Source organism: Stegostoma tigrinum, chromosome 18 (assembly GCF_030684315.1).
Source record: "Stegostoma tigrinum isolate sSteTig4 chromosome 18, sSteTig4.hap1, whole genome shotgun sequence".
Classification (NCBI taxonomy): domain Eukaryota; kingdom Metazoa; phylum Chordata; class Chondrichthyes; order Orectolobiformes; family Stegostomatidae; genus Stegostoma; species Stegostoma tigrinum.
Window position 1 is genome coordinate 48,801,171 of NC_081371.1, and position 12,199 is coordinate 48,813,369.

The following is a 12,199-nucleotide window of genomic DNA, read 5'->3' on the forward strand; positions in this document are numbered from 1 at the left end:
GCACAAGGCATAAATTAGGAATGAGATGAAATACTTTCCAACTTGCCTAGATGAATACTGCTCCAACAACACTCAGGAAGTTCAACATCATTCAGAGCAAAGCATCCCTCTTAACTGGTATTCCAATCACTGCCTTAAGCATTCACTCTGGAGGGGTAGCACAATGTGCCACCTCCAAGGTGCACTGTGGGAACCCACCAAGGCTCCTGTGACAGCACCTTCTAAATCCATGATCTCTACTATTGAGAAATCAATGGGAGTAGATACAAGTGAACATAACCACCTTAAAGTTCTCCAAAGTCCGCCAACACATCATCCTGCCTTGGAACTATACTGCTTTTCCTTCACTGTCACTGGATCATAAACCTGGAACTCCCGAGCTTGTATCAATACCACAGACTGTAGCAGTTCAAGAAGGTGGCTTGACTCGACTTTATTAAGGGCAATTAGGAATGAGCAATAAATGCTGGCCTTGCCATCAATGCCTGCATTCCATGAAAGAATAAAAGAATGTTGTATGTCCTTATTTCTAGGAGTAGGAATATGAACATAATGAGATTGGGTCCACTCTTGGGATTCTTCCTGAACCCTAACTGCTTGGAGTCTGCTACTAGGAGCATTTGTGCAGCCTGGACCCACTTCTTCTACTTCAATCTTCTCCCATCTCAAACTTGCAATGAATGTTTCTCCTAGAAAACACTCAGATACATTTAAATAAAAATACTTTCTTAAGCACCATCCATCTTCCTCACGATGCTCCGTACTGTCTCTAATCTAATCTTCAGGGTCAACTGAATGATTTTAAACTAATTTAGCTCCAACTCTCTCAGGATTGCATTTACCTTGTAGTCACCACTTCTCCAGCTCAATAGGCTCTTTTTATAGCTACCACTTAAAGAAGCATGACCTCAAACCTTTATGTGTAACAGACTTCCATTTGCTTCAATTGCATTTATCTTATTTCTTACACTTAAACTTTAATTCCCAAACCCTAAACCAAAACATTTCATTAAAACACGGGAACTGTAAACTGAATATTTGCAACAATAATTTTAAAGCAATCTGTCTCATTACCCACCTCATTCTCATAATCTGGTCTTGAAGGTCTGTATTTTTTCTCCTTAAATCTTCAATCTCTTGATTGCATTCCATGGTTCTGACACCTACTACCTGGTCAGCTGTAATTCCACGAGCTTTCAGTTTCTTCTGTAAAATTGCCTTTTCCTGATCAGCCCTGCCAGGGAACACAAATTTAATATCTTCACATTAATAAAGACCACGTATGGGGGCACTATCAGCTTCGAAAACTAACTTCCTGCAGTATTTTTGAACATGCTTTTCTCTTACCATTGCCTAAACCTTTTTTAAAATGTAAACTGTCACAACACGGCGTATGTCACAAGCGGTAGATAGCTCTGTAGAGTACACTGCTGAAGTCTCCCTATTATCATCATCTATTTAGACATGTGTACTTTTTCAGCTGACTGGAGATAACACAATTGGAAATCTAAACAATTATTTCTCTGAGATAACAAGGTGTAGAACTGGATGAACACAGCAGGCCAAGCAGCATCAGTGGAGCAGGAAGGCGGACGTTTCGGGCCTAGACCCTTCTTCATAAATTATTTCTCTGAATCAGCTTCTTTTAGTTATTAAAAAAATTAACCCCATTTAACGATGCTGGTGTTAGATGGTGTCACTTTTAAAACAAAATTTCGAGGTTATAATGAAGCAATATTAGAAATGTACAGGAAACTGTGGAACTATGAATTTGAAAACTGTAAAACTTGAAATCCAATTAAAAATTTAATCTGCAAAGAAAGTTAACATATGTTGACACTTAAATAAACATTCATGCATATTTCTCTTTCATTGAATAGCATTACTGCAAAACAATCCAGAGATAATCATACATAAAGCAAGTCTCTTCATTCCAAAGGGATAAGTTGCCCAGGTATAAGTTACTAAGTAAGAGTTAAGATTGGTTTCATACTACTTGAGTCAGAATTAAATCAGTATGTGATGCCATTAACATAAGATTGATTCACAAATATTTTACTGTAAAATCTAACATATAAACGATGTATTCATTTTGACCTCACATACACTAGGACAACACATTCCCTACAGCTGTGATGCTATATAATCGACAAGGAGATAGACATGAAGTATCAAAGGATATTCATGCATACAGCAGATTTATGAGAAATACCAAATTAAGAAATTAAATATAAAACAAAGAGAGTAAGCAGCACACAGCACATTAAAACGCTAAAACTCTATGTTTATTATAATGCTCATTTAGCAGAATAACTCAAGGTGCTTAAAAAAGACAAAAACAGTAAAGATATGGGTGTAAGATAATAAAATGTGAGGCTGGATGAACACAGCAGGCCAAGCAGCATCTCAGGAGCACAAAAGCTGATGTTTCGGGCCTAGACCCTTCATCAGAGAGTCTTTTTGCTCCTGAGATGCTGCTTGGCCTGCTGTGTTCATCCAGCCTCACATTTTATTATCTTGGAATCTCCAGCATCTGCAGTTCCCATTATCTAAGATATGGGTGTAAGGAGGCTTTTAGAAGTCAACGCTCTAAGTGTAAGCCACGGACAGCAAGCATATAGTGACCAAAAGACCAGCCACTGATATAATAGTGGAGAAAAGACATTGGAGCAGAGGCAGAGGAGGTGGTGAATGCTGAGATATAAGGATCTTGAAGGAAAGATGGAGGAGCAAGGAGTCATTGCAGCTCATGAACTAGTGGGATGGAGGAGTGCTGGAAGCTTGCAAAGCGATATTCCGAAATTGACTGAGCACTCTGAAAGATGCAATGGAGGAGGCCTGTAAAGAGAACATTCAACAAAACAATCCTGGACTTGATGAAAACATGGATAATAGCTTTAGCAGCTGAGAGCTGGAAAAAATTTCAAATCATTCAGTACTTGTACTGGTGGTGGAATCAGACAGGTCACACTTGACGAAATCAGCATCAGAAGTAGTTCACTCTCCAGTTATGGATAATGCCACCAAACACAATTTGTTTTTCAAAATGGCAAAACAGACTAGCTGTTCGTAAAATTGAGCGGTTGTTTTAAAAAACATGAGCTACTGGCTTATGTGAGAACATTTCAATGGAGTCAGCCACTGTAAAACTGGGAGGAGAAGACAACATTATGAAAAGTACATCTGATTTGTTTAAAAACTTTACAAATTAGTGCATAATAATATTCAGCTGGTGATTATATTTGTTTACACACTTTATATCCCAGACCAAATACAGTTAATGTTTCGGTAGTTAAACTTATTGGTAGAAACTGGCTGCTTACATAGAGATCAGAGATAATGGGAACTGCAGATGCTGGAGAATCCAAGACAACAAAACGTGAGGCTGGATGAACACAGCAGGCCAAGCAGCATCTCAGGAGCACAAAAGCTGACGTTTCGGGCCTAGACCCTTCATCAGAGAGGGGGATGGGGAGAGAGAACTGGAATAAATAGGGAGAGAGGGGGAGGCGGACCGAAGATGGAGAGAAAAGAAGATAGGTGGAGAGAGTATAGGTGGGGTGGTAGGGAGGGGATAGGTCAGTCCAGGGATGACGGACAGGTCAAGGAGGTGGGATGAGGTTAGTAGGTAGATGGGGGTGCGGCTTGGGGTGGGAGGAAGGGATGGGTGAGAGGAAGAACAGGTTAGGGAGGCGGAGACAGGTTGGACTGGTTTTGGGATGCAGTGGGTGGAGGGGAAGAGCTGGGCTGGTTGTGTGGTGCAGTGGGGGGAGGGGACGAACTGGGCTGGTTTAGGGATGCAAACCATTTCCACTCCCCCTCCCATTCTTTAGATGACATGTCCATCATGGGCCTCCTGCAGTGCCACAATGATGCCACCCGAAGGTTGCAGGAACAGCAACTCATATTCCGCCTGGGAACCCTGCAGCCTAATGGTATCAGTGTGGACTTCACCAGTTTCAAAATCTCCCCTTCCCCAACTGCATCCCTAAACCAGCCCAGTTCGTCCCCTCCCCCCACTACACCACACAACCAGCCCAGCTCTTCCCCTCCACCCACTGCATCCCAAAACCAGTCCAACCTGTCTCCACCTCCCTAACCTGTTCTTCCTCTCACCCATCCCTTCCTCCCACCCCAAGCCGCACCCCCATCTACCTACTAACCTCATCCCACCTCCTTGATCTGTCCGTCTTCCCTGGACTGACCTATACCCTCCCTACCTCCCCACCTATACTCTCTCCACCTATCTTCTTTTCTCTCCATCCTCGGTCCGCCCCCCCCTCTCTCCCTATTTATTCCAGAACCCTCACCTCATCCCCCTCTCTGATGAAGGGTCTAGGCCCGAAACGTCAGCTTTTGTGCTCCTGAGATGCTGCTTGGCCTGCTGTGTTCATCCAGCCTCACATTTTGTTGTCTTGGCTGCTTACATAGTCTGTTTTAATATAAGTGTGCCGGCTAATTCCACAGTGCAAGCAAAAAGAGTAGTTAGTGGTTATATTAGGATGAGAGAAACAACATGCAAAACTAAAGACTTACCTTGCATATAATTCTTTTAGAGTGGTGATCTGCTTGGTCATAGTTTCCAGCTCCTTCTCCTTTTCTTTCAGCTTATGTTTCACTCCTTCCAATCTGGATTGCCACTTTTTGCCTTCTTCCCACCTCACTATTTCCTCCTTTGAAGTCTGCAGTATAAAGGAGAATGGACTTATCATGTACAATACCGTTGACTTCAGTTGTGGTTTATTGAAATAAAGATTAAAGAGGGGCTCTTTATAGAAAAGTGATGAGTATTAAATTGACTGAAATTTTGTTTAAGATGTAACTAGTAGAATAGATGAAGAACCACCAGTGGGTGCAGTATATTTGGATTTTCAGAAGGCTTTTGATAAGATCCCTCATAAGAGATAAGTTAAAATACATGGGAAATGGGGTAATATATTGGTATGGATTTGAGAATTGGTTGACAGAGAGGAAACAGAGACTGGTAAGAAATGTTTTTTTTTTGAACAGCCGGACAGTGGAATGCCACAAAAAATCAGTGCTTCCAGTGATAAATAAATGACCAGGATCAGGGAACCGAATACAACATTGCCAAGTTAGCTGATGACACAAAACTGAGCACAATTGGGAGTTTTGAAAGAGGCTTCAAGATGATTTAGAAAGTTGATTGAATGTGAAACAGTTCAGATGCCGTATAACATAGATAAATGTGAAGTTATACACTGGTGTGAAAAACAGAAATGAAGAGTATTCTGATTGTACAATGTTGATGCTAGAATTGCAAATTGAATAGAAGCGGAAATGGCACCTGGGCGAGTCCCACAGTCTACCTTCTTAAGCAATCAAACTTAAAGAAAGGGAAGAAACAGAGTAAAACGTACAAGCAATTTGAGTCAAGTTAAGACAGCAAAAGACAAATAAAAAGAAAAGGAAAAAGACAGGATTAAGCACAAGAGGGACAGAAAGATGGTAAAAGAAAAAGAAACCCCTGGGAACAAACTCCTAACTTGGTGAGCGAGGCTCCATAATTTTGAATGTTTGCTTTTGGCACATTCAAGCTGAGTGGTATATTGAGGGGAAAAAGAAATCACACCATTACCACAGCCATCCAGACATAAATTACCAGTCCTAAACACCAATGATGAGGTTCATCTGTCTTCGTGATGCAAACTGAGTAATTTCAGGACATACAATGAGTAAACACACAGCGAGTTGATAATGGATTTTATTCAAAATTAATGATGGAGTGGCAACAATCATCCAGCAACTTCTAGTGAACTGAAACTCACGATATATCTCTTCCTCACTACAAGTTGTTACTGTTTAGACACGCCATACGCTAATAACATTGCTTGGGGGAAGGGGGGGATATGGTGGGGGGGAAGGGGGGGATATGGTGGGGGGGGGGGGGGGAGGGGGGGGGAGAGGGAAGTGGGAAGTAGTGAATTTGCTGTTAAATTCACAGCGATTGTGGGCAATTTTGTCTGGTGCTGTTCAAATCCAAAGCTAACTAATTGCTTAATAGTTACTTCAATGTAAATTAATATAACCCCCCCAGTGAATATCAGTAACAAATGAAAAAGTCACATTACAATACCTGGTCCTTTTCAAAAAAGAAAACAAAACACACCACCTTTTTATGCAGAGGTAGTAGGAACTGCAGATGCTGGAGAATCTGAGATAACAGAGTGTAGAGCTGGATGAACAAGCAGCATCAAAGGAGCAGGAAGGCTGACATTTCGGGCCTAGACCCTTCTTCAGAAATGAATAGCTACTAAAGGAGGGTCTAGGCCCAAAACGTCAGCCTTCTTGCTCCTCTGATGCTGCTTGGCTTGTTGTGTTCATCCAGCTCGACAATTTGTTATCTCACCTTTTTATGCAACCTCCATTGCAAACTTGGTTAATTAAATTCTACTCTAAACAAATATTTATCACCATCAAAAAGAGGTCCAGTAGTAGTGCTTTAATTTTTGTTGATTGTGTATCAAGAGACTCAAGTGGAGAGCTGCCATGGCAACATGCCTAAAGGCTACTGGTGCCTATATTAGTCAATCAAATCGAATCTATTGGAAAAAAACTGTCTGAATCTAGTCTTCACATATATGTCTTGCTCAAAATAGAGTTCTCTTATTTAATATTGAGAAGTCAATTCTAAGATATTCAATAAAGATAGCCTAAAATAAGAATCTGTTGAAAATGTTTGCAACAGGTGGATTTGCAACATGATTCTTCGTTTGTAATCAAAAGAACTTTCTTGGTTACTGTGTTAACAAAGTGTGAAGCTGGATGAACACAGCAGGCCAAGCAGCATCTTAGGAGCACAAAAGCTGACATTTCGGGCCCGAAATGTCAGCTTTTGTGCTCCTAAGATCTGCTTGGCCTGCTGTGTTCATCCAGCTTCACACTTTGTTATCTTGAATTCTCCAGCATCTGCAGTTCCCATTATCTCTCTTTCTTCGTTACTGTGTATGGCTCTGCTAAAAAAATAAAAAGAACTGCATTTATATAGTGCCTTTCACAATAACCAGACACCTCAAAATGCCCTACAGCTAATAAAGTTGTTTTTGACTGTAGTCACTGTTGTAGCGTAGGTAACATAGCAGCTAATTTGTGCATGGCTAATTTACGAAAACAAATTTGATAACAGCCAGATGACGTGATTCTGATCAAACAGTAAATATTGGCCAGGATGCTTGTGGATGACGCTTGACTCTTCTTCATGGGATCTCTGACATCCACCCAAGAGAAAGATGGGGCCTTGATTTAATGTCTCATTTGAAAAGCAGAAGAGGCCTTCATTGAATGTCTCATCTGAAAGATGACCTCTGGCAGTGTAGCACTTTCTCAGGTCTACAGTGAAGTGTCAGCCTAGACTGTTGTGCTCAAATCTTGGAGTGGGACTTAAACCCACAGCCTTCTCACTCAAAGGCAAAGAGAACTATAAACAGAACTCTGACTGACAAACTATGTTAAATCATGCAAGTGTGTATGGATTTTTGTTTTTGACTGTCTGACAAAGCATTTCTCTGGTTAAATGGATACAGGACTGTCAGCTGAGATATTTAGAAACTGGTTTCTGTCACATTATTCTTCGTTTCAGTCAGAGGAAAAAGGCATTTCCCAAATATTTATGGAAAGGGAAACAGGAGTAGTTTACACAATATTATTAAGGAGCAAATTGGAGATTAATTTATATCAAAATAAATTATCAGGCAAAAAATCCTAAACAATCCAGTTTAAATCATTTGGATCTCAAGTATTTGTGTTTGTTTTGGAGCTAAATCTTTGGTTAAACGAGAAGCTGCAATTCAGGCTGTGGAAACTTACCCTGTCCTCTTTCAAAACCTTTCTCTCCATTTGCTCAGATGCCATCTTCTGATCTAGTTCGCATTCCAATCTTCTAACCTTTTTCTGCAGTTCATCTATTGTGCTCTGTTTATTGTCAGTCTCAGTCTTCGTCTGTAACATTAGAATTAATTCAAAAAGATTTAAAATTTTGCAATAAACGTATGGACATAAACAGTAATACACTGTTTATCTTTCTACATACAGCTAAGCTGTTAACAGAATGTCTATGGAGGTATACTTAATACAGAAAACACTTCTGTAAATATACTCATTCAATCCAATGGCCACACAAAATATCAATAGTTGATTCAATTTTTAGTCAGTTTCTCATCAAATACTGTGATGTTTGAGTAGTCAGTTGAGGATGCATGAGAAGGCTCTTTGCCAGTAAGTTTTACTTAAGGCAAAGTTGCCTTATTATTTAAGCAACGTATGCCGTAAATAAAAGGATAACAGTGATGTGTATATCCCCCGCATTACGTTTCTATTATTTTGTGTGTGTTTTTACATTGATTATGCAGACATCTTGATTATCTGGAATACTCCTTGTCCTATAAGTTCCAGATAATAAAACATTTGCAGTATAATAATGAATTTCTTCTTAATTCCATCACATATGTCTTTTCTATTCCAAAGATAGTACCTGTTTTAGAGATATTGCCACAGTTGCTAACAAAGATATTTTTGGACAATTTGTCAGAACTGAGAAGGTGCCGTGCAATAAACCATATTTCCTGTTGTCCCAATGTTGGAGCAGGATTTTGAATGAACCTCACTTGTAAGTACTTTCTATTCAGTTTTGATATACCAAATATCATGTCACAATGTTGTGACAGGCTCTATCCCGGTCTCTTTCCAATTCCTATACCCTGTAAGGCAGTATATCCTTTATGTCAGGAAAGATAAAATGTTGCTTAGAAGGGGATGCGAAATTGATTCCTGGATTTGAAGGCTGTCCTATGAGGAGAGGAATAAAAATGGGCTGAAATTCACTGCAGTTCATAAGAATGAGATGTAATCTAATTGAAATGTATTAAATGCTGACAGTGTTTGGGAGGGTAGGTAGCAAAAAGCTGTCTTCCTTATCTGGAGAGTCCAAAACTAAGGATAATAGATTAGTCAGCAGTCTTTTAGGACTGGAAGATTTAGCATCATCTTCATTCAGAGGGTTGTGGTAATACTCCAGAGAACTGTGGATTCTGAATCAAAAGTATATTGAAAGGCCAAGACTAATAGACTTTTGGGCACAAAAGGAATTGAGCGATATAGCAATAGGATAGGAAAGTGGAGCTGATGTAGGAATAATGGTCTATACATTCTAGTCTTGCTCCTTATCACCACCTTTTGTAAAAGTCATGGACAAACAAAAAAACAAACTACTTAAATCCATCCAGCTTCACACCGTGTTATCTCAGATTCTCCAGTATTGACAGTTCCTACTATTACTTAAAATAGAGAGTTAGCAAGAACAGCAGATGTTGGTGTCAGAGATAAGACAATGTGGAGCTGGAGGAACACAGCAGCCCAGGTAGCATCAGAGGAGCAGAAAAGATGACATTTTAGATCGGGACCCTTCTTCAGAAATGGACTGCATCAGTATCTGAAGAAGGGTCCTGACCTAAAATGTCAACTTTCCTGCTCCACTGATGCTGCCTGGCCTGCGGTGTTCCTCCAGCTTCACACTACTTAAAATAGAGTTAATGGGAACTGCAGATGCTGGAGAATCCAAAGATAACAAAGTGTGGAGCTGGACGAACACAGCAGGCCAAGCAGCGTCTCAGGAGCACAAAAGCTGACGTTTCGGGCCTAGACCCTTCATCAGAGAGGGGGATGGGGAGAGGGTTCTGGAATAAATAGGGAGAGAGGGGGAGGCGGACCGAAGATGGAGAGAAAAGGAGATAGGTGGAGAGGAGAGTATAGGTGGGGCGGTAGGGAGGGGATAGATCAGTCCAGGTCAAAGAGGCGGGATGAGGTTAGTAGATAGGAAATGGAGGTGCGGCTTGAGGTGGGAGGAAGGGATGGGTGAGAGGAAGAACAGGTTAGGGAGGCAGAGACAGGCTGGGCTGGTTTTGAGATGCAGTGGGGGGAGGGGATGAGCTAGGCTGGTTGTGTGATGCAGTGGGGGGAGGGGACGAGACGAACTGGGCTGGTTTTGGGTTGCAGTGGGGGAAGGGGAGATTTTGGAGCGGGTGAAGTCCACATTGATACCATTGGGCTGCAGGGTTCCCAAGCGGAATAGGAGTTGCTGTTCCTGCAACCTTCGGGTGGCATCCTTGTGGCACTGCAGGATGCCCATGATGGACACGTCGTCTGAAGAATGGGAGGGGGAGTTAAAATGGTTCGCGACTGGGAGGTGCAGTTGTTTATTGCGAACCGAGCAGAGGTGTTCTGCAAAGCGGTCCCCAAGCCTCCGCTTGGTTTCCCCAAAGTAGAGTGCAGTTGTTTATTGCGAACCGTGCGGAGGTGTTCTGCAAAGCAGTCTACATTGGGGAAACCAAGCGGAGGCTTGGGGACCGCTTTGCGGAACACCTCTGCTCGGTTTGCAATAAACAACTGCACCTCCCAGTCGCGAACCATTTTAACTCCCCCTCCCATTCTTCAGACGACATATCCATCGTGGGCCTCCTGCAGTGACACAAGGATGCCACCCGAAGGGTGCAGGAACAGCAACTCCTATTCCGCTTGGGAACCCTGCAGCCATATGGTATCAATGTGGACTTCAGCAGCTTCAAAATCTCCCCTTCCCCCACCGCATCCCAAAACCAGCCCAGTTCATCCCCTCCCCCCACTGCATCACACAACCAGCCCAGCCTGTCTCTTCCTCCCTAACCTGTTCTTCCCCTCACCCATCCCTTCCTCCCACCTCAAGCCGCACCTCCATTTCCTACCTACTAACCTCATCCCACCTCCTTGACCTGTCCGTCTTCCGTGGACTGACCTATCCCATCCCTACCTCCCCACCTATACTCTCCTCTCCACCTATCTTCTTTTCTCTCCATCTTCGGTCCGCCTCCCCCTCTCTCCCTATTTATTCCAGAACCCTCTCCCCATCCCCCTCTCTGATGATGGGTCTAGGCCCGAAACATCAGCTTTTGTGCACCTGAGGTGCTGCTTGGCCTGCTGTGTTCATCCAGCTCCACACTTAAAATAGAATAACTGTTTTCTCTAAAAGCAAAGGCACACTCACTGTACTAAATGGGACAGATTTCGAACAGATCTAGCAGCTTGATACAGGGGGTGTATTAGGCACCATGTGCCATCAAGAGCAGCAGAATTGCACTCCAACACAATCTACAACCTCACGGTCCAGCATTTCCTCTACCCAAACATTACCATCAAGCCAGGGGGATCAACCCTGGCCCAATGGATACTGCAGGAGGGTATGCCAGGAGCAGCACCAGGTATACCCGAAAATGAGGGGTCAACCGAGTGAAGCCACCAAACAAGACTATTTGCATGTCAAACAGCATAAGCAGCAAGTAATAGACAGGGCTAAATGATCCCACAACCAACATATCAGATCTAGGCTCTGCAATCCTGCCACATCCAGTCAAAAATGGCGGTGGACAATTAACTCACTGGAGAAGGAGAATCCACAAATATCCCCAACCTCAATGATGGAAGAGCTCACACCATTGTTGCAAAAGATGAGGCTGAAGCAGTCACAACAATCTTCAGTCAGAGTGGATGATCCATCTCAGCTTCCTCCAGTGTTCTCCAGCATCAGCGATGCCAGTTTTCAGAAATTCAATTCACTCCACATGCTACTAAGAAATGGTTCAAGGCACTGAATACTACAAAGTCATGAAGGGTCTAGGCCCGAAACGTCAGCTTTTGTGCTCCTGAGATGCTGCTTGGCCTGCTGTGTTCATCCAGCCTCACATTTTATTATCTTGGAATTCTCCAGCATCTGCAGTTCCCATTATCTCGGACCCTGACAACATTCTGGCAACAGCACTCAAGAATTCAACCGAGTATGCCATCAAGGAGCCCTAGCAAAACTGGAATCATTGGGAATCAGTGGGCAAATTCTCCACCAGCTGGGAGTCATTACCTGGCACATAGGAAGATGGATATGATGGTTGTAGAGGTCAGTCATCTCAGCTCTAGTACATCTCTGCAGGAGGTCCTCAGGTTAGTGTACTTGGCCCAACCATCTTCAGCTGCTTCATCACTGAACTTCCCTCCACCATAAGGACAGAAGTGGGAATGTTCACTGATGACTGCACAATGCTCAGCACCATTCGTGACTCCTCAGATACTGATGCAATCCACATTTAAATGCAATAAGACCTGGATACCACCCAAGCTTGGATGACAAGTGACAAATAAAATTCACACCACACAAATG

The 12,199-nt window shown here is 42.5% G+C and overlaps 1 protein-coding gene across 4 annotated transcripts in view; it reads right to left on the minus strand.

Moving 5' to 3' along the window:
* cep290 (centrosomal protein 290) overlaps positions 1–12,199 on the minus strand; it is a 139,926-nt gene that overhangs the window by 25,564 nt on the left and 102,163 nt on the right. For all 4 annotated transcript variants that reach the window (XM_048548846.2, XM_048548847.2, XM_048548849.2 and 1 more), the window contains exons 41-43: positions 7,828–7,959; positions 4,537–4,682; positions 1,079–1,234 (exon numbers count right to left, since the gene is read on the minus strand). In XM_048548846.2, coding sequence (XP_048404803.1) covers positions 1,079–1,234; positions 4,537–4,682; positions 7,828–7,959 — 434 coding nt within the window. The remainder of the gene's footprint in view (positions 1–1,078; positions 1,235–4,536; positions 4,683–7,827; positions 7,960–12,199) is intronic.